Here is a 25,852-nt window from a genome sequence, read left to right as displayed (position 1 = left end):
CTTTTGGTCATGGCATTTCATCACAGCAGTAGTCACCCTAAGACAGGTGCCTTTATTATTCTGATTGACATATGAGCATTGTTGTGGTTTGAATGAGATATGTCCCCCATAGGCTCATGTGTTTGAAGACTTAGTCTCCAGTTAGCACTGCTCTTTGGGAAGGTTTAGGATGTGGGAACTTGCTGAAGGAAGTACGTCACTGTGGGTGGGCTCTATGGTTTTACAGCCTGGGCGCACTTCCTGTTCTGATTCCTGTGTGTGGATGAAACGTGAGCACGCCTGGTTGCCAGGCCCTCCCCATCATGGTGGACCCGAGTCTGCTCTGGAACTGGAAGCCAAAAGCAAACCGTGCTTTCTCTAACCTGTTTTTTTTTTCCCTCAGGTTATTTTATCACAGCAAGAGAAAAGCAGCTCCTACAACCAGCTTTCCTCCCCGAGTGTCTGTTCAAGCCACTCCACCCATTTCCACTTTCTTTCACTTGGACAAAATCACGTCTAACTCTCTAGAGACATCCTCTCTCTGTTTACCCTTTCTTGAACTGAGTTCTCAGAAGAAAGCCACCTCTGAATTAAGGATTCTACAAGGCTGGCTGACTGTAGAGAGCTAAAATTTTGCCCTCAGACGGGGGGTCAAATCTTAGGCCAAGTCGGCTCCTGTGAAATTCCCTCTAGCTAACTCTAGCCCCAGCCCCACCCCACCCCACCCCTTCCTTTTCATGATGCTTCTGCATTTGTCACCTCTGGTTTCCCACTCCCATTTTCTTTACATCTATGAAATTGACCTTTGTGACCCTCTACTTTACCAAAAGTTTTTCCTTCAGGCCAACAGGGACCTCCTCTTTGCTCCATCCGGGGCTTTTCTTCATACTATCCGCACTACATCCTCTCCAGCCACCTTCTGTCTGCTGTGACAGCTTGAGCCTTGGGCTCCTTCCTTTGTCTTTTTTGTCCCCATCCTCCTGGGCCTCCTTTCTAAGCGCTGCCCCTGAGCATCCCCTTAAAATGCATATGTTGTCCTCCACCTCATCCCCTCCACCTCATCCCACTGCTGCTCATCCTTTCTTCACCCTCTCAGCACCATCATCAGCTCTGGCTCCCGTTATAAATCGAGGTTGGACGACTTCCCACATTCCTCTAAGAGGAATGTCCTGGTTGGAAACTTTGGAGGCAAATTCCCAAGTGTTGATTTGACATCTCCGGTACCTCAAACTCAACACGTGCAATTTATTTATTTTTCCCCCCAGACAAAACTCGCACATCCAGTGTTTCCTCTCACTGATATTGGCAGAAACACAAATTTAAAAGCTTAAAGGTCACTTTAATTACCTGCACTTCCTCACATTGTGCTTCCATTCACTTGTAAAAATGCTCTCCACGCTTACACTCCTGAACCAAGGCTGTCTCCCTCAAAGCAAGGTCACTCTCCCAGGCCCCACTGTTTGCTGACTGAACTCTGCAACTGATTCCATGTGGGACTCAATTCTCAATTATTTCATGCTTCAACTTACTCACGAGGCTACCTATAACTTTCACTTTCTTTCTATAGCTTTGGGTTTGCTGTAGGGTCTCACTATACAGCTCAAGCTTGAATTTGCTGTATAGTTCAGGCTGGCCTTCAACTTGCGATGCCCCTGCCTCAGCCTCCCGAGCTTCCAGTATAAGTAGATGCCATGAGGCCCCTGGAATGTTAGTTTTCTAAAGCTCTGGTGGTCTAACGTACTTTTACTGTGAAATTCTTGCTGTGTGTATGGTGAAGTCAGATGTTCTTAACACAGTGTGTGGCTCTCAAGGACGGGGAGCTAGACAGACAGATGGGGAGAGGACAAACAGACAAAGGAGATAGCAAGCTTCCAGGTTCTTTCCTGCCCTTCTGGGACAAGAGCCTGGCATCTCAAAACAAAGACCTAGTGGGCTTTTTCCTCCCAGCAGCATCCCCCACTCCACCAGTAGACCAGCCCAACAAGTTCAGGGCTGTAGCAGGACAGATTTGCTCCAGGGCTGTGAGCCTGTCTGCCTCCCTGTCTTTGTTCCAACTGACCAGCCCTAAATTGAAGGAGAAAAACCTCTCAAAATCCCAGTGAGGAGGGTTTTAGGCTCCCGAGACCCTCCTTTGCTTTGCAGAAAGTCTTTGTCTTGCTTTCTCTAGATGGGCCCTACTGAGCGTGTTTTCTCACCCCTGTGAAAGCCTTCTTCAGCTTCTGAGTCTGTCTGTCACGTCTGAGATTTCTCCCGTTGCCACCCTTCGCCCTCCAGATATTTTTGTGCCTTTAAGTTCTTTAATTGGCAGACAAAACAAACCCGATTCAGACCCCTGGATGGTAGCAGCGTTGGTCGCACAGTATGCTCTAATCTGTCCCTCTCCTCTGAACCTGCTTCTTCATCCTCTCAAAACCCAAACCACATCCCAGCTTTCAACACACCGTGCAGCCTCGGACCTGGATGCCCCTCCTCTTCCTTGTCCAGTCTTCTCACTCAACAGGCAAGCCAATAAGCCATGAGTGAGATGTATAGAGAAACAGACACAATAATAGAATGTCTCAAGAATAGGTCCCACAAAAGAAAATTCAGTATAGCATGTAGGTTAGAGTGGAGGAGGGACGGTCATTTCAGATGGGTGTCAATAAAGGATTTCAGAGGAGAGGATGTTCTTCTAAGCCTTAAAAGACAATTGGGACTTTAACAGAAACCAGGGCTGTGGTGTGATGATGTGAGGCGGTCACTGTGCTGTGGGTGCATAAACCAGCAATTCTCATTGTAGAACTTAGCACTTCATCAAGCTCCTGTAGGGGCCAGGGCTGGGGTCAGGATGGGGAGATAACAAGCTATGCAGGAAATCCATTGTTCTGCAGCCTGGTCGGTCTTACAGGACTTAGGAAAGTCTGCAAAGGGGTCACCAGAGAGAGAGGTCCCGGAGCATCCCACTGCAGACTTCCTGGTCCCTCTGCCAGAGGGCAAGGTCTGTCACCTTGCAGGGTTGAAAGCTCCTTCAGCAGAGCCATGGGAATTGTGCAAGGCCTCTCATCCATCTGGCAGCTCCTTCAGGATGCCTGTGCCACCTTTTCCTCATAAACCAGGGAAGTGACTAAATGGCCTGTGCCGACATTTTTCAGGTTTACCAGATGTCTTTCTCAGTCATCGAAGGTCTAATCAGATGCTGCAGGGCAAATGTGCTTTACAGACTAGAGGTTGTCAGGAAAGTGTGGGTGGAAACGGACTTTCTCACATTAAAAGAGTAATAACGATCTGAGCACAGTCTTAAGAGCAAAGACTTTGTAACGTAAACACTTACTGCACTCACAAAGTTTGTAGCCCTGCGTTTTAGTTCAAAGATTTTTTTTTCCTTAAATGTTTGTACATTATACAATTGTTTCTTAAAAGAAAAGATGGCTGTGGTCCCATATGGTTTCTAGGTAGCAAATGGTCCTTTGTATTTAAACTGCTGGCAGCTCCGTCCAAAGCTGGCTCACCGGATGGAGAAAGTGCTGGTCACTATAGCCAGCCTTGTGACATGAGATCAATGGAGAACTCTAATTCCTTTCTTTTCATAGGGTGATAAACTTGGGAAAGTAATTTAATCTGGATCCTAGTTTCCTTATTTTCTCACTGGAGGTAAAACGACTAGCTTCAAACTTGTGACCAGGTTTAGATGTGATCACTAGCAATCATGGTTTTTTTTAATAGGTTAACATTTCTGCCAAACTTAGAATGTTTTTAAAGATTTGTTTATGTTGTGTGTCTGAGTGTCTTCCCTGTAGGTGCATTTGTGCAGCACGTGTGTACCTGGTGTCCAAGGGGGTCAGAATGGAGTATCAGGTCCCTGGGAACTCGAGTTTCACATGGTTGCAAGTAGCCATGTGGGTGCTGGGAACCAAACCTTGGTTCTCTGCAAGGGCAACAAACGCTCTTGCTAGCTGAGCCATGTCTATAGACACCATTGCTGCTTTTCTTTATTATTATAATTTATTAGTCTAAACTGGAGGGTGGGGAACTTCAGTTTAGATCTCTGGGCAAAACAAAAGCAGTGTTGGGAGGACAGACCAACTGGTGGGTGAAACACTTCCATATATGTGTGAGGACTGGAGGCAGGTCCACAGCGTCAGTATAAATACTGCAGCCTGCCTGTAACCCCAGCGTGCAGAAGGGAGAGATGGGAGATCCCTGGATCAATCAGGCTAGCTCTACTAACAAAATTCCTTTAGCTCTGGGTTCAAGAAAAAGAAAGCATTCAAGGAGGAACCTCAGTGTTAGCCTCTGCCCTTTACACATGTGGCCCAACATGTGTAAACACATACACATACCACATACATATACATACAAAAAAATGAGTAGGAATTGACATGAAGTAACTGAAAGAGAAATGAGTCTGCAGAGAAATGAAAGCTGGGAGCAGAGAGACAGAAAAAGCTGAAGCAAGCATGTAAGTGAGTAACTTCAGGTGGGATGGAAATGAAAAGCTCTTGTCAGGTCTTAGTGAAACCTTCATGACTTCAGCTTTGCTGAGGATGGGGGAAAAGGGCAGGATGGGCCATGCTATGGACTAAGTCTCTAGGATCACTCCCTCTCAGGTCTTTATCTGCTGGGATCTTGCCCAGGACACAAGCATGCTGTTTGCATGCAAGTACTTTGAGAGGTTTGTTGTAGAGCGTCTAAGCTGGTGCTGACATCAAAGCTAGGTTTTTGGGTTTTGTTTTCATGGTCCAGAATAAATGTCTTTCCTCCTCTGCTCACGAGATCTCTCACTTTTTCTTGGCTGAGAGGCAAGCAAAGAGCTCTCTTTGCAAAAGGTCTTGATCTACCACTCTTACCTAGAATTCTTATTTCCCCTTCCTGCTTCCATTCGATTTTACTCCAGTTTGCAATGTTCTCGCTGCAGCAGTTCAGAGATATAGGGTTGCTATCACACACCACCTTCCTCTCTTCCTTGGCCAAAATCCGAATGGGGGTGACATCTAGTTTTCTGAAGTCCCCAAATTCAAAAATATCCAAGGTCAGCTTGCAACGATATTCACCTGTAAAGAATACACCAAATTATAAATTATTATCACTCCTATGAATTTCTCTTAATAAAATTGAGCACCCCATGTATCATGGCATCTGAGATTTGATTCAAGGACCGCTAAAGGAATATTCAGAAGCTGACCGAGCTTCTGTGGAAGTGCGGTCCTATCATAAGGCTCCCAGCACAATGTCTAATTATCATGTGGGCAGCAGAGTGGATGCTTCTGCAGGGAACTGTGTCTAGGGTCACACTAGAGATAAGTCAGGGATCTGGGCCTAGGGACAGTCTCCAAATAAGGTCAGGTAGAGAACAGGGCTGGGGGGAGGCAGTCGTCCATGTTGCCAAGCTCAGAGAAAGCTGCCAGGCCATGGTAGACTGCAACCTCTGACCAGCAGGTCCTCCTAGCAGATATATACACACTCACACAACATTTCCGCGCGCGCACGCGCACGCGCACACACGAATGCCATGGGATGCATTTTCCATTTTGGAACATGAGCCATCAGGCTTCTTGTGGGCAGCTCACCCCCGTCCCCTGTTCTGTGGGCTGCCTCTCTGGGCACACCATTCAGCTCCTCCCACAAGTCTCAGGTGGGAAACCCACCTGCATCACGCTTCGTGAAGTTATAAATGATGAGGCGGGAGACCAAGCTCATGTTGTTGAGGACAGAGGTGTGAATGGAGAATCTGCCGCCATCCTTCATGTCCAAGCGTCTTCCTTCATAATACCAAGATGTGTTGGAGGACACGATTTCACTTTCACACTCCAGAGTGACGTTGTCTCCTTCAAAGATGACTTCCGGTATAACGGTGAACTTCGTTTCATCTGGGAATTCAAAGACAAAGTGTGAGGGTAACATATCAATGAACGTAAACCACGGAACCGGCTCTCCAGACTTTGCCTCCTCTCCCTCTCTGAGGGCTCTTCTCAGCATCTGCCTGTCACAGTGCTGCCCACAGGCTCCTCTTACCACTCTTTGAGTAACGGTCCCATTGCCTACTGACACACCAGAGCCCATGTCTGGACCCCACTGGAAGAGAGCATCTAAAGTCATGCATTTTCCACCACTATTGTAAATGATCGGGAACAGCAGTTTGGAAGCCTCCCCATGCATCTGAACCTTCCAGGGTTGAGGTGTCGGTAAAGTACAGATGGGTCTTTGTAGGGCTAATGTGGTGTAGATGAGCTCTGAGACTCACCCTCTAAAACAACAATGGAACCCTATTAAGTGTCAGTATCTGCTCTGATTCCTGCCCCCCCATCCCGTCCACCACAGTGTTAGCCTAACATTTATGAATCTTTTGAATATATGAACATAGGAAACTCACAGGCCCTGTGTTTCTGTTAGAAACCCTGTCCCCATCTCCCTGACTCTCCAGCTGTAGTAGTGTTAGTAAAGGAGGCACACAGTACTCCAGGCCTCTGTAATAAGAAAATCCCCATGATTTCCAAGGCCTTCCTCCTTTCCCTCATTTTTAAAAAATATACAAAGTATTATATTTCATTATGGCTTTTTTTGTTCGTCTGTTTCAAGATAGGGTTTCTTTTTTTCTTCTTTTTTTTTACATTAACAATGTTTAGTCCATTATCATTTGACAGATTCAGACAAAAAACTCCATTTTATATATATATTAATAATGTCCAGTCCATTAACATTTGACAAATTCAGACAAATATTTTCATTACTTATCCTATGTAGTTTCTTTTTAAAAGTAGATTCAATAATCTCCCCTTTTATCTTATCATATTCATATTCTCTCTTTTCTTTTCTTTTTTCTTTATTAAGAAATTGTCTACTCACTCTACATACTACCCACAGATCCCATCTCCTCCCTCATCCCACCCCCCTGCCCTCTTTCCCAAGCCACCCCACATCCCCACATCCCCCAAATTGAAGTCTCCCATGTGGAGTCAACAGAGCCCGGCACACTAAGCCTAGGCAGGTCCAAGCCCCTACCACTGCACCAAGGCTGTGCAAGGCATCACACCACAGGCACCGGATTCCAGAAGCCTGTCCATGAACCAGGGACAGATCCCGATCCCCCTGTCTGGGTGCCCCCCAAACAGTTCGAGCCAAACAACTGCAAGATAGGGTTTCTTTATGACGTCCTGGCTGACCTGGAACTCACTCTGTAGACCAGGCTGGCCTCGAACTCACAGAGATCCTCCTGCCTCTGCCTCCCGAGTCCTGAGATTAGAGGTGCTTGCCACCATGTCTGGCCCATTATGGCATTTTAAAATTATTTCTTTTTTGAGTCTCCTCTTCCCAAACTTCCCCCTCATCCCCCACTTCCACCCTTCTATGCTTGGGAGCTTCCTTTCTGCCTTCCTTTCATACATTAGATGTTAGGAACTACATATAAGAGAGAACACACAAGTTTTGTTTTTCTGAGTCTGGTTCACCTGGCTTCACATTTTCCATATTCATCTATTTTCCAGGAATTTTCATAATTTCATTTTTCTTGACAGTCCGGGAAGATCCCATTGTACATACACACTGAGTTTTCATTATCCGTTTGTTGGCAGATGTCTAGGCTGATTCTGTTTCCTTGATGATTTGTTACTAGCGCAGCAGTGCACACAGACATGCAAGAACCTCTGTGGCAGACTCCTAGGTTTAATCGACACCATCACCATGCCCACCCCAAGTGGACACGCGCAATAATGAAGTGGGTTCCACTTACTGCTCGGCGTTCCTTGGAAGGAGTTGTAGTCCATTTTGTAAGTCTGGTTAAGGTTCTGTGTGACCTGCTGGTTGGCTTTGTGAAATGATCCAGGCTGTGGTGCCGATGATAGCTGGACCTCATAGTTCACAACCACGCTGCCTTTGCTGCATAGAGACCACTCAGTTTAGTAAAGCAGTCATTGACCTAAGAGAGTCCTGATCGTTGTGACTTAGGGCATGGAAAAGCAGAAATAGCAGAAGCCAACTGGGTACTATTATCTTCAAGGAACTGCTAACAATAAGCCTGTCTTCAAATGTTAATGGACATCCCAAGGTTTATAAAGGAGAATTTATATTCCTTGCCTGGGAATACAAATGAGAAAAGTGACCTGATGGGGAAAATGAGCTGAACCTGCAAGGTTTCCAGGCTCCAGGGGAGTCCTTCAAGGCACACCAGAAAACCTGCAATCCCGTCTACCTAGCAGGATCTTCTAGTAATGTCTTTCATATCACTATCTGAGATGATTCCACTTTAACATTTCAAACTCTCAGAACTACAGATGCATTTCTGTTTGTAAAATTTTTGTACACATGAGATGAACACACCTTTGTGTCTCCTTACTGCTAAGGAGGTCCATCTGTGAAGAATAGGGACACATCATGGTGTCCCTTTTCCTGTTCACCACTGTGGTCTGGTAATAGCTCTCACCTCTGTCAAGCTGCTCCTGCTGAGAACCCCACATGATAGCCCAAGAATGTGTCATCTCCTTTCCTGGAATTCTGAATTCTGCCCTCATTAAAAAAAAAAAAAAAAATGAGCAAGCTACATCATTCTTACGTGAACTGGGTCACAATCGCCGATCTGAATCCTGGCAAAGTTTTGTAACCCTCTCGGAACTGGAAAATACAGCAAGAGAAGAGTCATGTAATCAAAGCCTGGTGAACGTTACCAGAGGTCTACACATGCTCTTTATCAACCTGGGTACAGCTTTATTTTGTGTACTTTGCTAGTGGTGGTGTTGGCAGAGCTTTGAAGGAGCAATTTCTCATAACTTGAGTCAGTTTTTAGAGAAGCAGACAGTAGATAAGTGCACAAAAAAGACTGCTCAGGGAATTGCAGGAGAGAAGAGAGGGAGGCTATGGGGGCGGGAGAGAGAGGCATCAAACTCCAAGTGGAAGAAAAAAGGGAGGAAATAGTACGAAAGAGTTCGACACCAAGCCTGACAATGTTCAGAAAGATCTTCCAAGGACATGTGGGTGTCTTTCTAGGAATCCCCATGTCTACCAGGCACACAGCACTTGTATGCATTCTGAGGTAAGGAGCGGAAACATGTTCCTGAGTGTCAGGGGGCAGCACTAGGGGCTACTTACTTAACCATAGCCAGAGAGTCGGAAGTCAGGAACACTCTCCTGGCGGCCGTCACACTTGTTCCCCGCCTTAACACCCCTGTGACTTTGGTGAAGCGGTCTCATTTTTAATGATGTGTTCGTATTGTTCTTCTGAATATCAACCCCATAATAGGTCCTGACTGATCCAGGTATCATAGTTAGCTTTCAGTGCCACTTGCCACAACCTGGAGTCACCTGAGAAGACAGCCTCTACTGGAGGAACGCCTAGGTCAGGTTGGCTTGTGGACACATCTGTGGGGGATTGTCTTGATTGTTACTGGACAGGGGGAGACCCAGCCCACTGTGGGTGGCACCGTTCCACAGGCAGAGGGCCCAGAGCTATGTGAGACCGATGAAAGCTAGGTGAAAGCTAGCAGCAAGAAGCAGGCAGCAGGGTGCATTCATTCCTCATTTCACTGTGGTTATGATATGACTAGCTGCTTTACTTTCCCCAAATGACAGACTGTGCCCTGCAATTTTAAGCCAGGTAAACCCTTCCTTAAATTGCTTTGTGCCAGAGTGCTTTATCATAGCCACAGGAATAAAGGTAGGCCACCAAGAAGTCTACATGTGTACTAGGCCTAGTACTTAGGTGAGTAGCACTCAAGGGTACTATGGAATCCACCTTTCCTTACAAGCACAGATTTCAGTGACTGGTCTGCTATGTACAATCACCATATGTCAGAGATGTCAATCAGGTGTCCCAGGGCTCTGTAGAATCAATATTCCATCAAGGCACCATGGGAAAGTCACCATTTTCGTGTGGCATACTGGGATCAGCAGGGACTTCTGTCCTGAGGCAGGGGGCCTGTCTGCACCAGGAGCTATGGGAAGTCATTATCTCAGCCCATGTGTAATAGTATTCACCACACCAGTGAGGAAGCAGTGTTTGAAATGAGCGAGTTCAAGCAAAGCATTTACCTTTAAACGGCTTAATCTAACACCAAGCACTGTACAAAGTGCATCTGGGAGAAAGTTAACACTTGCAGAGCCTTCTCTGTTTTTACCTCAGTAACTATAAACTGTCCCTAGAGTGAGTGCCTAGTGACCTCCAGGGCAGAGAAGTCTGAAGCTCTCTGAGCTCAGCCTTGAGTTGGATCCTTATCTATGTGGGAAATCCCTGCCCATTTTGGGGGTAGTACCATCCACTAGGCAGAATGTTCTGAGCTATACAAGACAAGAGAATGCTAGAGTGAATGCCTGAATGAGCTACCTACCTCTTTTGGACCAGGCTCCCTAGCTCCTGAATTGATTTTAGTGAAGCAAAGCCACCGAATCTTATCTGAATCATTTTTACTCAGGGAAAAGATTCTATTTACAGGCCACGGTGATGGCCCTGTCCTCTGAATGCTGTTTGATTTGAGTACTTCTTAATTCTCCTTCTCAGGTGGATTTCCATAACTTCAAATCCTTACATCTAGATTATACACGCGCAAGTACCCTGTCCACTGGGAATGGGCTTGGCTTGTTCCCCCTAAGCAGTTTCTTGGGTAAGCAACAGCCCAAACCTACCGCTCTTTCCAAGTCAGTCTTGTAGGACCTATAGAGGGCAGAGGATGTGTTCTTGAGGTCTTCTTGAAATCCTATGTTCAGTCTGACTCTGATTTTTAAGGTAATATATGCTGAAAAACACAGGGCAAAATGTAAATGTCTCCTTGGTATTTGAATACAGACAATACAGGGAGACATTTGCTTGAGGAAAAGTTGAATACCCATTCAATATATCTTCAAAGAACAATTGCATACCTTCTGGGAGCTGGCAGAAAGGTCCCTGGGGAGGAAGTCCTTTCAGACAACTGCAGTGGTGGCCTGACAGGGCACTGTCATGCTCTTGACAAGTGACACTGTGGAGACACCTTTCCCGAGGCCACACATAGCCTTTCTCACAGGAGCACAAGAGGTCATTTCCAGCAGGTGTGCAGACTGCCATCAACCAAAAGAGAGAGGAGAGACAAGATGGTCACCGCCCTTACATTTGTAGATTGCAAATGTCTACACTTGAAGGAAATCCTAGCTCAGTTCCACACTGATCTTCTGGAAAGTTCAACAGAATCACATGAGATTCAAGAAGGCATATATACATCACAGAACCATTAGATGAGGACATCTGGAAGGAGAGATTGTTGAGTGGCTACAGACTATTGAATCATTTTTTGGATAGTCATGTTTTATATTGCATGGCCACTAGGTGTCAGTGATGAGTGGATCCCTTGATGTAGAGCAGTGGTTCTCAACCTGTTGCTCATGACACCCCCACTCCCACCCCCAACAAATCTCTATCTCTAAAAAATATTTACATTACAATTCATAACAGTAGCAAAATTACAGTTATGAAGTAGCAATGAAAATAATTTGGCATTTGGGGGTCAGCACACCATGAGGAACTGTAGTACAGGGTCCTATAATATTAGGAAGTATAAGAATCATTGATACAGAATAAGGGGCAGCCAGCTTCCAAGATGACCTCTGAGCATCTCTGCCCCTAGGAATTCGCAGCCTTTTGTGGTGCCCTCTTACAGAACATGGTAAAAGTGATGGGATCATTTAGCATATTCTCTCCTCCCTCCCCCCTCCCCCATCTCTTTTCTCCTTCCCTCCTTCTCTTTTCCTCTGGGGAAGTTGGCTGCATGGCACAAAGACTTGTCAGGGAGAGACCCAAATGGTAGAGAATTAAGGTCTCTAAACGATAACTACCTGGGGACAGAGGTCTTCCAAAAACCACCTGGTGAACTTGAAAGTGAATTTTCCAGTCCAGTGGGGGCCTTCAGATCAGAGCTTCCTCAGCTAGAACCACCCACCTCTGCTGCTACTCCAAGATTCCAGACCCCCAGAAACCTCAAGATAGCACATGCCAGTTGTTCTATAGTGCTAAGAGTCATTTGTTACATCGAACAAATCACAAATGCAGAATGTAAACAAAGGCCCTTTCCATTTCCAATCTAAAGAACAGCCCAAATGGGACGCTGATCCCACTGGAGACATTCAAAAGGGAAGAAAAAAAAAAAGCTCTGAAAACAGAGACCCTTGAATCAGTTTCTACAGTTGGACCACCGAGATGTCTTTGGAAGATGCTCTGCAGATAGGTGCCCACAGGATGCTACTCTAAGGAAAGTCACCGAACAGTCACCAAGTTACCATGGTGCTTTCCAATTTACAGAGCTTTTATAGTACAAGTGGCAGCGTCATCTACGAGACCCCAAGTCTTTGGGGATGGATGGCACCCCGAGACAAAGGAGAAAAGGCTTAGTTTAGTAGGCGGTTGTCAAACCCAAAGTCACGATCTGGGAGAATTTTGCTCAATGTCTTGCTTCTGATCCAGGTACGTGCCTGGTTCCCATTTCCTGACCTATGACACTCCCCTCAAAGAAGAAGTTGCTACTTGTGACATCTGAGTCTCTCCCCATTGCACCCACACATTGTTCAGAGGGAAAGGATCCAGTAATTTGTCAGGAAGGGTCTGCTGGTATCTTGGGGGTCATTTGATGATAACCACCACGGAAACCTCTGGCCATCATTTAAAATAAGGTGATGACGGGCTGGGAAATTCACTGCTAGCAAGTTCATTCTGGGAGGTGTGGGGTGCTAAAACCACACAGTCATTATTACACTTGGCCTCCCGTGTTTAATTTGATTGTTGGCCCAGTCACCCACTCCCAAGCTCACCTGTTGTCACTGCCATGCTCACGATGTCAGTGCCTGGGTCAGTGCTGTTTCCTTGAATCGGAAGACTGAGGCTGTTCAAGTGAGCTTTGACAGACTCCAGGAAGGAGATGTCTTCAAGACTGATCTCAATATCCACAGTGTATTCTTCCTCCACGGGGCCACCCTCCGCAACTGAAATGAAAGTGCATGAAGACTGAGCGTTTGCAGAGACGGGAGAGAGATCCTGGTGGACACCGAAACGAGGAAAGCCAGTGACACATTCACGGAGATACTGGGCATGTCAGCCCATAAGAATTACTAATGGGCCCTTTTAGGAAAAGAAAAATGTTTATCTACTCTACTCTCTCCTGACTATTACCCTCAACCTTGATGTCCAAGGCCAAAGGCCATGTGTGAAGAGCAAAATGAGGCTGGAGCAGGACTAGTAGTAATGACCTGGAAGGGAGGCTCTTACACCTGTGTGTCAATAAGCGTTCGGATCTCCACCCATAGGAATGGCTTGCTGTCTCTATAACATCGTGTTGTTTGCATACACTCTAAGAGCTGAACAGGCATGCATGCTTGAAAACCTTCTAGAACCCCCCCCCCCATTAACGTCCTTTGGCCTTAGCTTGTACACAGGCACACAGCGCACTCTCTATGGTTGCTTCATATCCCCAATATCCTGAACTTGAATGGTGGTCAACAGAAGTTTGGCCACTTGAAAAGTGAAATGCAAAAGATTCCCAGTTCTTGGTTGATTTTCAAAAGTGTCTCCAGGTTGAATGCGGACTCTCCAAATAAATCTGCTGCAAACACACACACACACACACACACACACACACACACACACACACACCACACACACACACACACACACACACACACACCCATGTTACATCGTGTTTTGACCATCAGTTGTAAATTCCTGTGACAGGAACTGGTTCCTTCTCTTCTGATGACCCCACTCATCTGTCCCGGAGCTCATCACGTAACAAACATGTGCCCAAGCACTTCTCACTAAGCCTATCCCCTACATCGAGTCATACATTCACTTCTCTGTCACTGGGCTAATCATTGCTCTAGCCCTGGCTGGAAAATACTATTGGAATACTCAATTAAGGCCAAAGGCATGGGCTCAGTTACTACCTCATGAAAAAGTTTGAAGGACAAGGTTGTTTTTCACACAGAAGTATGGAGAATATTTTAAATAGGTTAAAAATATCAATGAATACTTGTAAAGCCATTCCTTTAAAATTTAAATGAAATCAGCCGGGCGGTGGTGGCGCACGCCTTTAATCCCAGCACTCGGGAGGCAGAAGCAGGTGGATCTCTGTGAGTTCGAGGCCAGCCTGGGCTACCAAGTGAGCTCCAGGAAAGGCGCAAAGCTACATAGAGAAACCCTGTCTCGAAAAACCAAAAAAAAAAAAAAAAAAAAAAAAAAAAAAAAAAAAAAATTTAAATGAAATCAGGTAACATGATCTCTATTTTAATATGTAGTTAGAACTCTGTGTCTTCTTTTTAAAGACAATTGTTTTCCTATGAAATGCTAAGGTTTGTTTTAAGCATCCCAAGGACCATTGCTGGGAAACACTAGGAAAGTTAAGTATAGAAAACCCCAGTGGTTAAATATCTGCTACTGGGAGCTAGAATGCATGTTTCTTTGGAGGTATGAAGTACCTTTGGAGGTATGAAGTACATTAATCTCAGGCTATAACCTCATTGGAAATTATTTCTCTTTGACATCATTCTGTTTGCTGCAATGAACCCGTTTTTTCTTTTTCTTTTCTTTCTTTTTTTTTTTTTTTTTTTTTTTTTTGGTTTTACGAGACAGGGTTTCTCTGTGTAGCTTTTCGACTTTCCTGGAACTCCCTTTGGAGACCAGGCTGGCCTCAAACTCGTTATTTTTAAAGAACACCTGTGAAGGTATTTTAGGTATGAATTTGATGGCGTATTTCCTCCTTATACAAGCAGAACAAGACAGGTTTTCAGTTGGATGTGGTGACATACAATTACCATCATGCCACCTGGGCAGTGGAGGCAGGTGGATCGTGAGTTCAATACCAGTTTCAAATACATAGTGAGTCTGAGGTTTGTCTGGGATTCATGAGACCTCACCTCAAAAACTAAACTAAAATTAAATTTAAAAGTCATTTGTGAAGTCTAATATGGAGTCTTGTCTATCATGACATAAAGACATTGCCTCAAGTTTCCTGGGTTTTTGTTTGTTTGTTTTTAATTCTCAAATGTTCTGTGATGAAAACAAGTGCCCTGGAGGAATGGCTAGTGTTAATTTGTGTGATTCTAACTCCAGACACACCATCCTGCCCACGAGGAACATTTCCAATAGGGCAGCGGTACAGTATTTACATCTACATTCCAGAACATTCTTTCTCCCTGAAAAGCCACGTGACCATGTTTATTCCCTCCAGTAAATTCACTAGCTCAGGGTCCTCCCATGAATGCAAACAGGATTTCCTGGATGGTGGCTGCCCTGGATGGGTGGGGTCAACAACAATCCTCTACCATCTTCTTTGTTGTTTGTGTGGCTGCGTCCCAACTTGACACTGATACCTACCTGAGGGTCCTCCCCAGCCCAAAGCCCTCCTTCCTGTGCCCCTTTCAGACACAAGAACAGGACAAGTGTGTACCTGAAAAGCAACAGCTATCCATGAATGTCAGCACTCCTGGTGAAAAGCCCAGGCAGTTCTGCTTAGATTTTCACAAAACTGAACCGAAAGCATAAATCCTAGGAAGTGAAGGATCTTGTGATGTAGGGAGAGTCAGCCTTTGGGATTCATGCCGCTGCTGGCACTAGCCACCATGGTCCTCTTCTCACACCTGTCACTTTCTCTAACACCTCAGAAAGCTTTAGAGTCACCCTCAGGTGACTTACGAACTGATGAGGACCTGGAACCTACAGTTCCTCCTCCACCTCCCCGCCTTTTTCAAGAGGTCTTGCCATAAACCCAGGCTGGCTTGGAGTTTACTGTGTAGCTTAGGCTAGCCTCTAATTCATGTTCCTCTTAAGTGTTAAGATTTCCAGCGTGTGCCGCTGTGCCTGGCCAGAAATGTCTCTTTGAAAACAGTAAATTCTCTGAAGAAGCCTCAGACACACCATTGCAATTAGGCAGCCACAGGCTTGTCCTTGGGTAGTACCCACTCCTGATCTTGACTGAGAGCTACTCATATCTAGGGCATTACGTGCCCAGGTGAAGTGAACTGTACTCTTTATATAGAGAGTTAGGCCTGGATATCTGCTCTACTAAAACCTTCTTATGGTGATTTTCATGTGCAGGTGGCTGGAGATCAGACATTCTAAACCAAATGATTAAATATTTCTAGTGACCCTGGAGAAATGACTTTAATAGACTTGCTTTTGGGGTGTTTTGCCTTTTATGGTCAGTCATCTGCTATTGCTCCTGGTGGCAAATAGGCACCCCCTTGTTATATTGGCTTAGCCTCTTGTGTTTTAAAGATTTTCTTATTTACTTAAATGTCAGTATACCATAGACATGCAGTTCCCTTGGAGACTGGGTGTCAGATCCTGCAGGGCAAGAGTTACAGGTGGTTGTGAGCTGCACCATGTGGGTGTTGGGAATGGAAGTCATGTCCTCTGGAAGAGCAACAAGAGCTATTAACTGTTGAGCCATCTCTCCAGCCCTGTTTACAGATTTTACCTCAGAGCTGGCACAGGCTTCTAGGGGTCACCTTCTGGGGATGCCAGGTAAAGGAGGAGATGAATAGTAACAGTCATGACAGCAGTTGCTATTTGCTCTTGTCTGGCCAGGTAAAGGGCTGTAAGGGCAATATGCTTACTTCCACTCCGCAGGTGCCAAAACTGAGGCACTGAGGGTTGACGTCCTAAAGTAATATCTGAGCTAAGATTTAAGGAGACATTTTGCTGACTCCAAAGTCCTTTTTCTCTTCATCACACCCTGCTACAACGCTAAAGGAAGAAGATAAGAAAAGCAACCATTTCACAAAGCCCTAAAGCACTATAAAAAACATATTATTGTTAAATATAGCCTTGTGGTAAGTTAATATTCTTAATTTTTTTAAAGCCAAGCTCAAAAACAAAATTATTTATAGTAAATGCAAAAGTCTTGAAAAATTTCTTCAAGTCTGTCAGCACCATAAATATCTTAGAAATCCAAACTCAGAACCAAGGCTTTTGCCCACCAGCCTTGCTGATGTTACACAGATCTGTTCCTCGATTTACTGATTTTCTTTCAGTTTTACCATTCACTGGACGCCTGTTTCGCAGCACTGTGATTGATGCCCCAGTGTTGGATTAATAAAAGAAGCAAGGTCCTGTCTCCATGATATTTCCCCTCCTCAGCTGGGCAGTCTGTATCTTAATATCAGACAGTTCTTCATGAAATAGAATAAGGAAGCAGAGGGACAGGGTAATAGGATGATGATGGTGATGAAGGATGGCCAGAAAAGACCTTTTTAAAGCTCCAGGCATTGAGTAGAGACTTGAATGAGGTGAAAGAGGCACCAGCAAGCCATTGGGAGAACATCGCTCTGGGAAGCGCAAATGACCACGGGTGCTCTGAGTGAGTTGCAGCCCTCTCGGCTCCCTAGAGGGCCATAAGGTGACTCCTGCTTGGGCCGTTCTTTCCTTCGAGGATCTTAGGACGGTATCAAGGTTCCAGAACCCTGGCAAGTAAGGCAACTCACCCAGGAGCTCAGGTATCAGTGCGATAGCCTCTTGTTTCCCTCAGGCAGATGGAAGCCTTGAGTTAGGGATGTCAAACTCTAGGGCATGGGGATGACTCAGGGGTTAGGAGCATTCGCTGCTCCAGCAGAGAACCTGGATTTGGATCCCTGCACCCACACGGTTGCTCACAACCATCTGTAACTAACTACAGTATCTCATGCTCTCTTCTGATCTCTGCAGGCACCAGGACACATGCGAAGTATACATACAGGAAGGAAAAACACTTATGCACATACAAATAAAACAAATAAATCTAAAAACAGTAAGAAAAAAAAAAAAGAAATGCCAAACTCTGTCTTTCTGTCTCCTCATGAACCTGAAGACCTCGGAGCCTGGGAAAGTGACATCCTTTGTCTTGCTCTTGGCTGCAGGACTCAGGAGGGTCGGACCACAGCTCCCCTCCTTCCCTGTGTGTATCTTTGATGACCCTCAGCCTGCTCTGCCACCTGAACCAGCTGCCTCCTGGCGGCTCACCATATTTTCTTTGTCTGCATGTTCTTCGCCCTTTGTGTTGTTTGTCTGGATTTTTCTGGCTCCCACTGCCCGGAGTGGAGGGTAGAACATTCCTGGTGTCATTAGTGTCAGACGATGCCCATCCGCCAGCCCAGGGGACACTAACTGACCAGGATTTCCCTTCTCCTTTCCCACAAGTCGCTGCCAGCCTCGAAGCACTTATCTGGAAGGGACATTTCTGGAAAATTGGCCACCAACAGCCACAAGCAATGCTGGGTCTTAATCGAGGCTGTTTAAGCAAACAATACCGTTTTTGCCTAGCAACTCATGGGAACTAAGGGTTCTCAGCAGCAGAACTTAAGTAGATGCATGAATGAATCTCCAGCCTGCAAAAGGACGCCCGCCGACCTCATCCAGGAGAAGGGAGCTTGCTGGGGGCAGTGGTTCTTCATTGCTGACGACTTCACACACACACACACACACACACACACACACACACACACCACACCACACACACACACACACCACACCACACACACACACACACACACACACACACACACACACACACCACACACACACACATACACACACTTGCGCGCGCGCGTGTGCACACACACACACATTCTTGGTCTCAAAGAAATAAACACCCAAAGACACCTGTTCTTCTGCTTGCTTCTTGGCATTTCCCAGAGGGCCGTTAGGCAGCGCTGTCTGTACCACCCTGGGCTCAGGGGATGCCATTGGAGGACCCATTGTCCCTCTGGGTTAAGTAAGGCTTGTCACACAGGAGTAAGCTGCCTGAATTCCAGGCTGTGGCTCCTGTAGCACGTGCGAGTGGAGGAGAAGGTCAACGTCACATAGGATGGAACAATGGACTGTGACATCCAGAGAAAATAGTCAATTTGGAATTGTCAGAATTAGCCCCATGTAATGTTCTTTCTCTGGGAAGACAGGACAGACCTCCAATCCTCCTCGCTCCTTAAAGCTACTCAAGGGTTGTGAGATGAGGGATGGGGAGATGGCGGGGAGTGGGGGTAGGGAGGGGGGGTCCGAAGAGCTTTTGATGACCTGAGTTTAGGTTCCTAGAACCCATGTTTTAAAAGAGAAATGAAATGAAAAGAAAGAAACCCAGACATCGTAATTCAAAGGCCTGTAATCCTAGAGCTCCACCAGGAGACGGGAAGCAGAAACAGGAGAATCACTCAAGGCTTTCAGGCCAGCTAGCCTGGCGAGCGCAGCAGTGGACAAAAAGAGATCCCACCTCAAACAAGAGATGGACGGAAAGGAACAACACCCGACCCCGTCCTCAGATCTCCACACACTTGGTGGTATGTACACACCTGCACTCACTCACACACATGGATGAACACACATGCACACACCTGCACTCACACACACACCTGCACTCACTTACATGGATGGACACATATGCACACACCTATTCTCTCTCTCTCTCTCTCTCTCTCTCTCTCTCTCTCTCTCTCTCTCTCACACACACACACACACACACACACACACACACACACACGCATATAATGATGTGCATTAGTAGTAAAACAAAATTGACCTTAATTTGATCATATTTCACCTTCAAATAGTTAAACAGAAATCAGATTTAAAAAAAAAAAAAGCCAGGCAGTGGTGGCGCACACCTTTAATCCCAGCACTTGGGAAGCAGAGCCAGGCGGATCTCTGTGAGTTCGAGGCTAGCCTGGTCTACAAAGTGAGTTCCAAAACAGCCAGAGCTGTTACACAGAGAAACCCTGTCTTGAAAAATCAAAGATAATAAAATAAAATAAAAAATAAACCAAAACAAAAACAAGAAAACCAAAAGGAAAACTTTTTCCTTACACTGTGGACACTCAATGTTAAGTCTAAAACTGAACCAAGCCCTAGATCAACCCCACACGTCAGCCAGGGAGAACCCAGCCCCTCCTGTCACCCCATCACTAGTCTGTTCACTCAGACCACACACCACACGATCCCGGAAGTACAGCGATGACTCTCCAGGTTCTGTACCACAGACTTAGATTTGCACAGTATATGTGGAACCCAGATCACAAAAGTGCCCATGCACACAACCTGTCATGTCTGTAAGAAGTCAGGATTTCCTCACAGGCAGCCAGAGATCTGCTCACTCCAGTAAGGGCTTTGCTCTGGTCAACGGAAGGTGTGAGGACACTGGCATGTCCAGCAGCTCTATGCATGCAGATTCCTCCCTGCTGCCCTTCTGCTTCCCACCAGTCACTCCTGAAGCCGAGGACAAGGTGGTAGGCATTCTCCAGTGTCAGGACTCAAGGCACTCTCCCCAATTTAGCTCAGAAACTCCAAGTCGAGAACTTGACAGTTGGCATTTTTACTATTCCTGAACAGTAAGAATGTTCCCTTGAAGACCCCCATGAAAATTCCCTGTGGATGGTTAATTTTGATTATCGACTTGATTTTGATTTAGAACCCCCCCTCTAGGATACTCAGCTCTGGGTGTGCCCCTGAGGGCATTTGCAGAGATCCACTGAAAGGGAAGGGCCCACCTGGAGTGTGGGGCACTCCATCCCCTGAGCTGGGGTTCCGGGCTGAATAATGACAAGGCAAGCTGAACACCAGCATCCATCTCTCTCTGGCTCCTGACTGGAGATGCGATGTGACCAGCTGCCTCAAGGCTTGCCTCCAGTCCTGGCCCGCCATGATGGTCAGCACTTGGAACTGCAAACCAAGAGCCTCCCTCTTTCTTTCTCAAAATACCTTTTATTTATTCTTTGACAGTCTCATACATGCATACGAAATATCTTGATCCTGTCCGCCTCCAATTTCCCCTCCCTATGCCCACTCCTCCTAGAGACCTTCCTCCATACCCCCTTCAGGTTCTCTCTTTCTCTCTGTCTCTCTCTGTCTCTGTCTCTCTCTCTCTCTCTGACTCTCCAAACCCACTGAGTAGTACAGTTAGCGCTGACTGCTGGAATACTGAATGACGCTGACTTGCTCTTGTGCGCGTCTTATCCCTCCCCTTCTTAAATTACCGTGTCGGGTGTTTTGACACAGTAGCCAGACAAGACCACATTTGGGGTTTATCTTCAAATCTCTAAAATCCTTTCCAGCCCAGGCCTCTCTCTACAGCTTTCCCAGCACATAGTCTCTTAGGTCTGTGCTTTCTTGTCTTCTGGATATTGCACACCTCTTCTCCATGTCACACTGGCATCTGTATCTCTTTCCTTCTGTTACTTAAATGGCCTTGGGCAAGCATGTCCTCTGCTTTGCTCCTCTCTTACTCATGGTCAGGGCCCATGTGGGAACTGCTCAGCCTCCTAGCTAGCTTCTCAGCACACTGATTTCTTTATCTAAGTAATTCAGCCAAGACCACCTGGATCATTGTCACTTTCAGTAGTTTTCATCCATCGTTCTTGGTGCCAGTCTCCAGCTGTCCTGGACCCTACTTCCCCATGTGGTAGTGACACAATCCTGGATGTTTTCACCCGTCTTAGCTCCTCCTTCTCTCCCACAGCCACACTTCACTCTCTCAAGGAACTCCATACATATTCTTGCTTCTGGTCTTGGGTTCTGTGCAGGCTCCTCACCAACTGCCGGGAAGGAGTTTTCCTAAAATGCCAGCTGGTGTGTCATGGCATCATATTCCTGCCATCGGGTCATTCTCTGGGACTGGCACCAAGTGAATGACCTCTCAGTACTGGGGATATATCAGGTTTCTGCAAACAGAAGCGTGTGTGTGTGTGTGTGTGTGTGTGTGTTCATGGATGTGTGTGTGTGTGTGTGTGTGTGTGTGTTCATGGATGTATGTGTGTGTATGTGAGCATGTTTAAGCATGTATGTCTGTACATGTGGAAGCCAGAGGTCAACCCTGGGTGTCATTCCTTCGGATTCTGTTCACTTGGTTTTTGGAGACAATGTCTCTCACTGAAACCTGGGATTTACCTCCTAGCCTGTCAGGCCAATGAACCCCATTGGGTCCTCCTGTCTCTGCCTCCCCAGTGCTGGGCTTACAAGCCTGGGTCCCACTCCACCTGGCTTTCAGTATGGATGCCGGGGATCAAACTCAGGTCCACATGCTTGTGTGGCAACACGTTACCAACTGAGCTCTCTCCTTAGCTCCAGGCCTTAAAAGTCCTCCAACCATCTTAAGGCCCTTGAAATATAATAACTCTGATATATGTATAAAGTACATGATGGATACATGTATGCGATGTGTGTATATATACATATACATTTACACACACACACACACACACACACACACAAATATACATCTCAGGAGGACAGTGAGCTTGGGCATCTGACTTGTCACATATGTAGACGTCTATTATGTCCTGAGAATAAATATAAATATTGATTCAGCCATTAATGATGGATTGAGTTATGATCAAAATACATTGTGTGTGTGTGTGTGTGTGTGTGTGTGTGTGTGTGTGTGTGTGTATATATATACATATATTCTCACAGAATATTTTTTAAAAGATGATTTCTATCCTAAGTTGTAAAGATGTAGTCCAGTGATTCAGATGGAAATTCCATTGCTAAGTTTATTTCTTCTAGAACCTTCACACATCTTGCTATCATGGCCTCAGAAATGAAGGCATACACTTCCCAGAACAGGTGCGCTCTTCTGACAACCTGACTCCCATCCGAACTCCTCACGTGATGAGCACAGCAGGTCAAACTTGGGCATCCTCTGGGTGTAGCCATTTGTAATGCCTCCATCGCCTGCTTCCTTCACTTAGATGGAGACTCCCCTTCTCACTGCAGCTTACAATCCCACCATCGAGGGCTTATCACTGGAACTTTCTACGGCTATTTCTCACATTGGCAGTTTTGTGAAAGTACCAAGGCAAATCCATCATCCGCAGAGGACAGGCTGATTCTTTAACACTTCCCATTGACTCTAGTGGCCTGAGAGTACCGGGCATCATGCATAATAAACGGAAAACACGTCTTCATGGTGACTTATCATTGTCACGATTGTTTTTAGTGAAAGCAAGCCTGGAAAAATTTTGGAATGTTCAAATCCTTAGATGTGCGAGTATTTCCTGTCCCAGAACTACCCCCTTAGGATGCTCACAGGAGTGACAGACAGACAGGCTCAACAGAGCAGGGAGACCAGCTGCTCCCTGGTACAAACCAGAGCTGGGACTCATCCACACATGGCTCCATTTTGAACCATGGAAACCTTCCACAGTACAAATGGACACATCTCTGGCCCAGTGCCTGTCACCGGGTAAAGGGGAGTTCAGAGGGTTGACGGGATGACGGAGGCATTGCACTTGATTATGAGTACAGCAGCTCCAGGCTGGCATCAGGGAAGGAAGCAGAAGGGACATTGGAGTCCACTGGGACACTAAGGTGAATGATAAACTGGAAGAGAATGAAGAGGAGAGGGAGAGGGAAGAGAGGGGAAAAGAAAACCAGGCAAGGGGAGGGCAGCAGAGGGCAGGCATGTCTAAAATAAAGTGAGAATGAAGGCGTGGGAGGAGGGGAGGGGAAGCTGCTGGCTGGGAAAGAGTTTGGGTGGCACTGGAGAGCAGCCAGGAGAGTGACAGGAGGTTGGGGTGTCGAGCAGTGGTGACGGGAAGAAAGGGGTTGAAGTGTCTCCGTGGCCGCTTAACATCACTCGAGAGAGCTGAAAATGGGGGTTCTTTACAGTTACTCTTAGCACACAAAAAGCACTCTTCCCATGAGTTACTGGGAGACTGAACCATGGAGAATACTATGTTTGAAAAAGTTGCCCCACAGCCTGGTTTGGAGGCCTGTAATCCCAGCCACTTAGAAGGTTGAGGCAGGAAGACACCAAGTTCAAGGCCAACATGGGCAATTTAGCAAGAACCTATCTATAAATAAATAAATAAAGGCGTGGTGGTTTGATTGAAAATGGCCCCCGCAGGCCCATAGGGAGTGGCACTATTAGGAGGTGTGGCCTTGTTGGAGTAGGTGTAGCCTTGTTGGAGGAAGTATGTCACTGGGGGTGGGCTTTGAGGTTTCAAAAGTTCAAGCCAGGCCCAGTGTCTCTCTCCGCCTGTGGCCTGTGGATCTATCTGGACATAGACCTCTCAGATATTACCCAGCACCGTGTCTACCTGCATGCCGCCATGCTTCCCCACCATGATGACAATGAACTAAACCTCTGAACTGTAAGCCAGCTCCAATTAACTGTTTTCCTTTATAAGAGTTGCCATGGCCATGGTGTCTCTTCACAGCAAGAGTACTTTGACTAAAACGGTTGAAGAAATTACTCAGTTGGTAAAGTGGTTCCTTCAGTGTAAGCATCACGACCTAAGTTCCATCCCCAGAACCCACATTTACAAACCCAGACATGGTGGTATCACACATTCACAATCCTAGTGCTCTGTAGGGAAGAACAGGCAGATCTCTGGGGCTCTCGTGCTGGCCAGCTAGCCTAGTCTGCTTGGGGGTGGAGTGGTTCCCAACCAGTAAGAAACCCTATCTCAACAATCAAGGAGGATGGCTTCTGATGAATGCCACCTCTAACCTACACACACACACACACACACACACACACACACACACACACACACACGCACGCGTATGCAAACTTGCACTTAACAAACAAGTAAATAACAAAGGAGATGGAGACGGAGTGTTTGTCTGGCAACGTAAGGCCCACCATACCTTGTATGAGAGACAGAGGAGGAGGATCAATTGTAGAGTTACAGCAAATGCCATTTGGTTGGATTTCTAAAAGAGACTCCAAGCAAGAAGTGCACATACCTGCTCGTCTCTGCCTCAGAGGCTCTTCCTCTGCCAGTCCATGGTCATGGAGAATCTGGAAGAACAATTTGAAACACATCAGAATCTGGGGAACTCTCTTACCTTGGCTTCCCACTCCCAGGCCGCTCAGCATCACACCTGAACACAGATGCCGATCGGGGAAAAACACCACAGGAGTGTGTTTGTATAAACCAGTCCCTCAATCTAGCAGTGGAAGAACTCCCTGCTTCCTGAGCCTCTTGGTATCTCTGCTCCGCAGGCCCTGTCTAGAAACAGACACTGCTCTCCTCCAATCTATGTTCTCTATACCCGAGATTTGAACCCTACCTTGGGACAGTGGTCTGTAGCATGAGGCAATCTCCCCGTCTTTTCCCAGCATTCACTGAGGATGGCCTCAGTGTTTCTACTGCTGTTAAGGCGGCTTAACCACTGCCTGCTTAGACATGATAGTCCCCTCTTCTGGGTCTTTTTCTCCTAGATTCTAGATGGTGTCTGTGGTCAGACATCTGCATATATACTATGCCTCTTTCTAGCTTTGCCTCTATAGGAAAGTTACTGATACTCAGTGGACCTTACTTTCCTTTTCTGTGAAATGGGACTAAGGACAGTGTCAATATCACAGGACCATTACAAGGCTCAAGTGAACTACAAAAATGGCAGAGGGTGAGTTCTAGGCAAATCTTAGTTGTTATGAGGTACAGTGTTTAAAAGCAAAGACTGAGACAAGGGAGATAGCTCAACAGGTGTGGTGTCTGCTCTTGGCTATCAACCTGACACACTCAAGAGAGGGAACCTCAGTTGAGGACTTTCCTTTATCAACTGAGGCCTGGGGGTATGAGGATTGCGGATTGGTGTAAGTCCCAGCCCACGATGGTCAGGACCATCCCTAGGCAGTCAGCCTGTGCTGTGTAAGGACGGCAGCTGAGTGAGCAAGCCATAGGGAGCGAGACAGGAAGCAGCATGCCTCCCCGCCTCAGTTTCTGATTTAAGATCCTGCCTTGGCTTCCCTGGATGATGGATCACAGTAAGCTGTAGGATGAAATAAATCCTTCCCTCCACAAGTGGCTTTGGGAAACAAACCAGAGCAATGGATAAAAGCACTTGCTATGCAAGTGTGGGTACCTGAGTTCAAATGCCCGGAACCCAGGTAAAAAGTTGGGCATGACCTCACACACATATAACCCCAGCAGCGTGGGGATCAGAGAGGGGAGGAGAGCTAGGGTTTGCTGGATCCCAGCCTGG

General features: G+C 46.4%; 1 protein-coding gene across 4 annotated transcripts in view; it reads right to left on the bottom strand.

Moving 5' to 3' along the window:
• Adgrf5 (adhesion G protein-coupled receptor F5) overlaps nt 1-25,852 on the bottom strand; it is a 95,407-nt gene that overhangs the window by 22,850 nt on the left and 46,705 nt on the right. For all 4 annotated transcript variants that reach the window (XM_028887271.2, XM_028887270.2, XM_037200162.1 and 1 more), the window contains exons 3-10: nt 24,611-24,665; nt 12,718-12,888; nt 10,801-10,977; nt 10,567-10,676; nt 8,504-8,562; nt 7,685-7,830; nt 5,604-5,825; nt 4,806-5,009 (exon numbers count right to left, since the gene is read on the bottom strand). In XM_028887271.2, coding sequence (XP_028743104.1) covers nt 4,806-5,009; nt 5,604-5,825; nt 7,685-7,830; nt 8,504-8,562; nt 10,567-10,676; nt 10,801-10,977; nt 12,718-12,888; nt 24,611-24,665 — 1,144 coding nt within the window. The remainder of the gene's footprint in view (nt 1-4,805; nt 5,010-5,603; nt 5,826-7,684; nt 7,831-8,503; nt 8,563-10,566; nt 10,677-10,800; nt 10,978-12,717; nt 12,889-24,610; nt 24,666-25,852) is intronic.

The sequence above is a fragment of the Peromyscus leucopus genome, chromosome 16_21 (genome assembly GCF_004664715.2).
Source record: "Peromyscus leucopus breed LL Stock chromosome 16_21, UCI_PerLeu_2.1, whole genome shotgun sequence".
In the NCBI taxonomy this organism is placed as follows: Eukaryota; Metazoa; Chordata; class Mammalia; order Rodentia; family Cricetidae; genus Peromyscus; species Peromyscus leucopus.
Note: the sequence above shows the minus strand (reverse complement) of the source record. Positions and strands in the feature narration are given on the sequence as shown.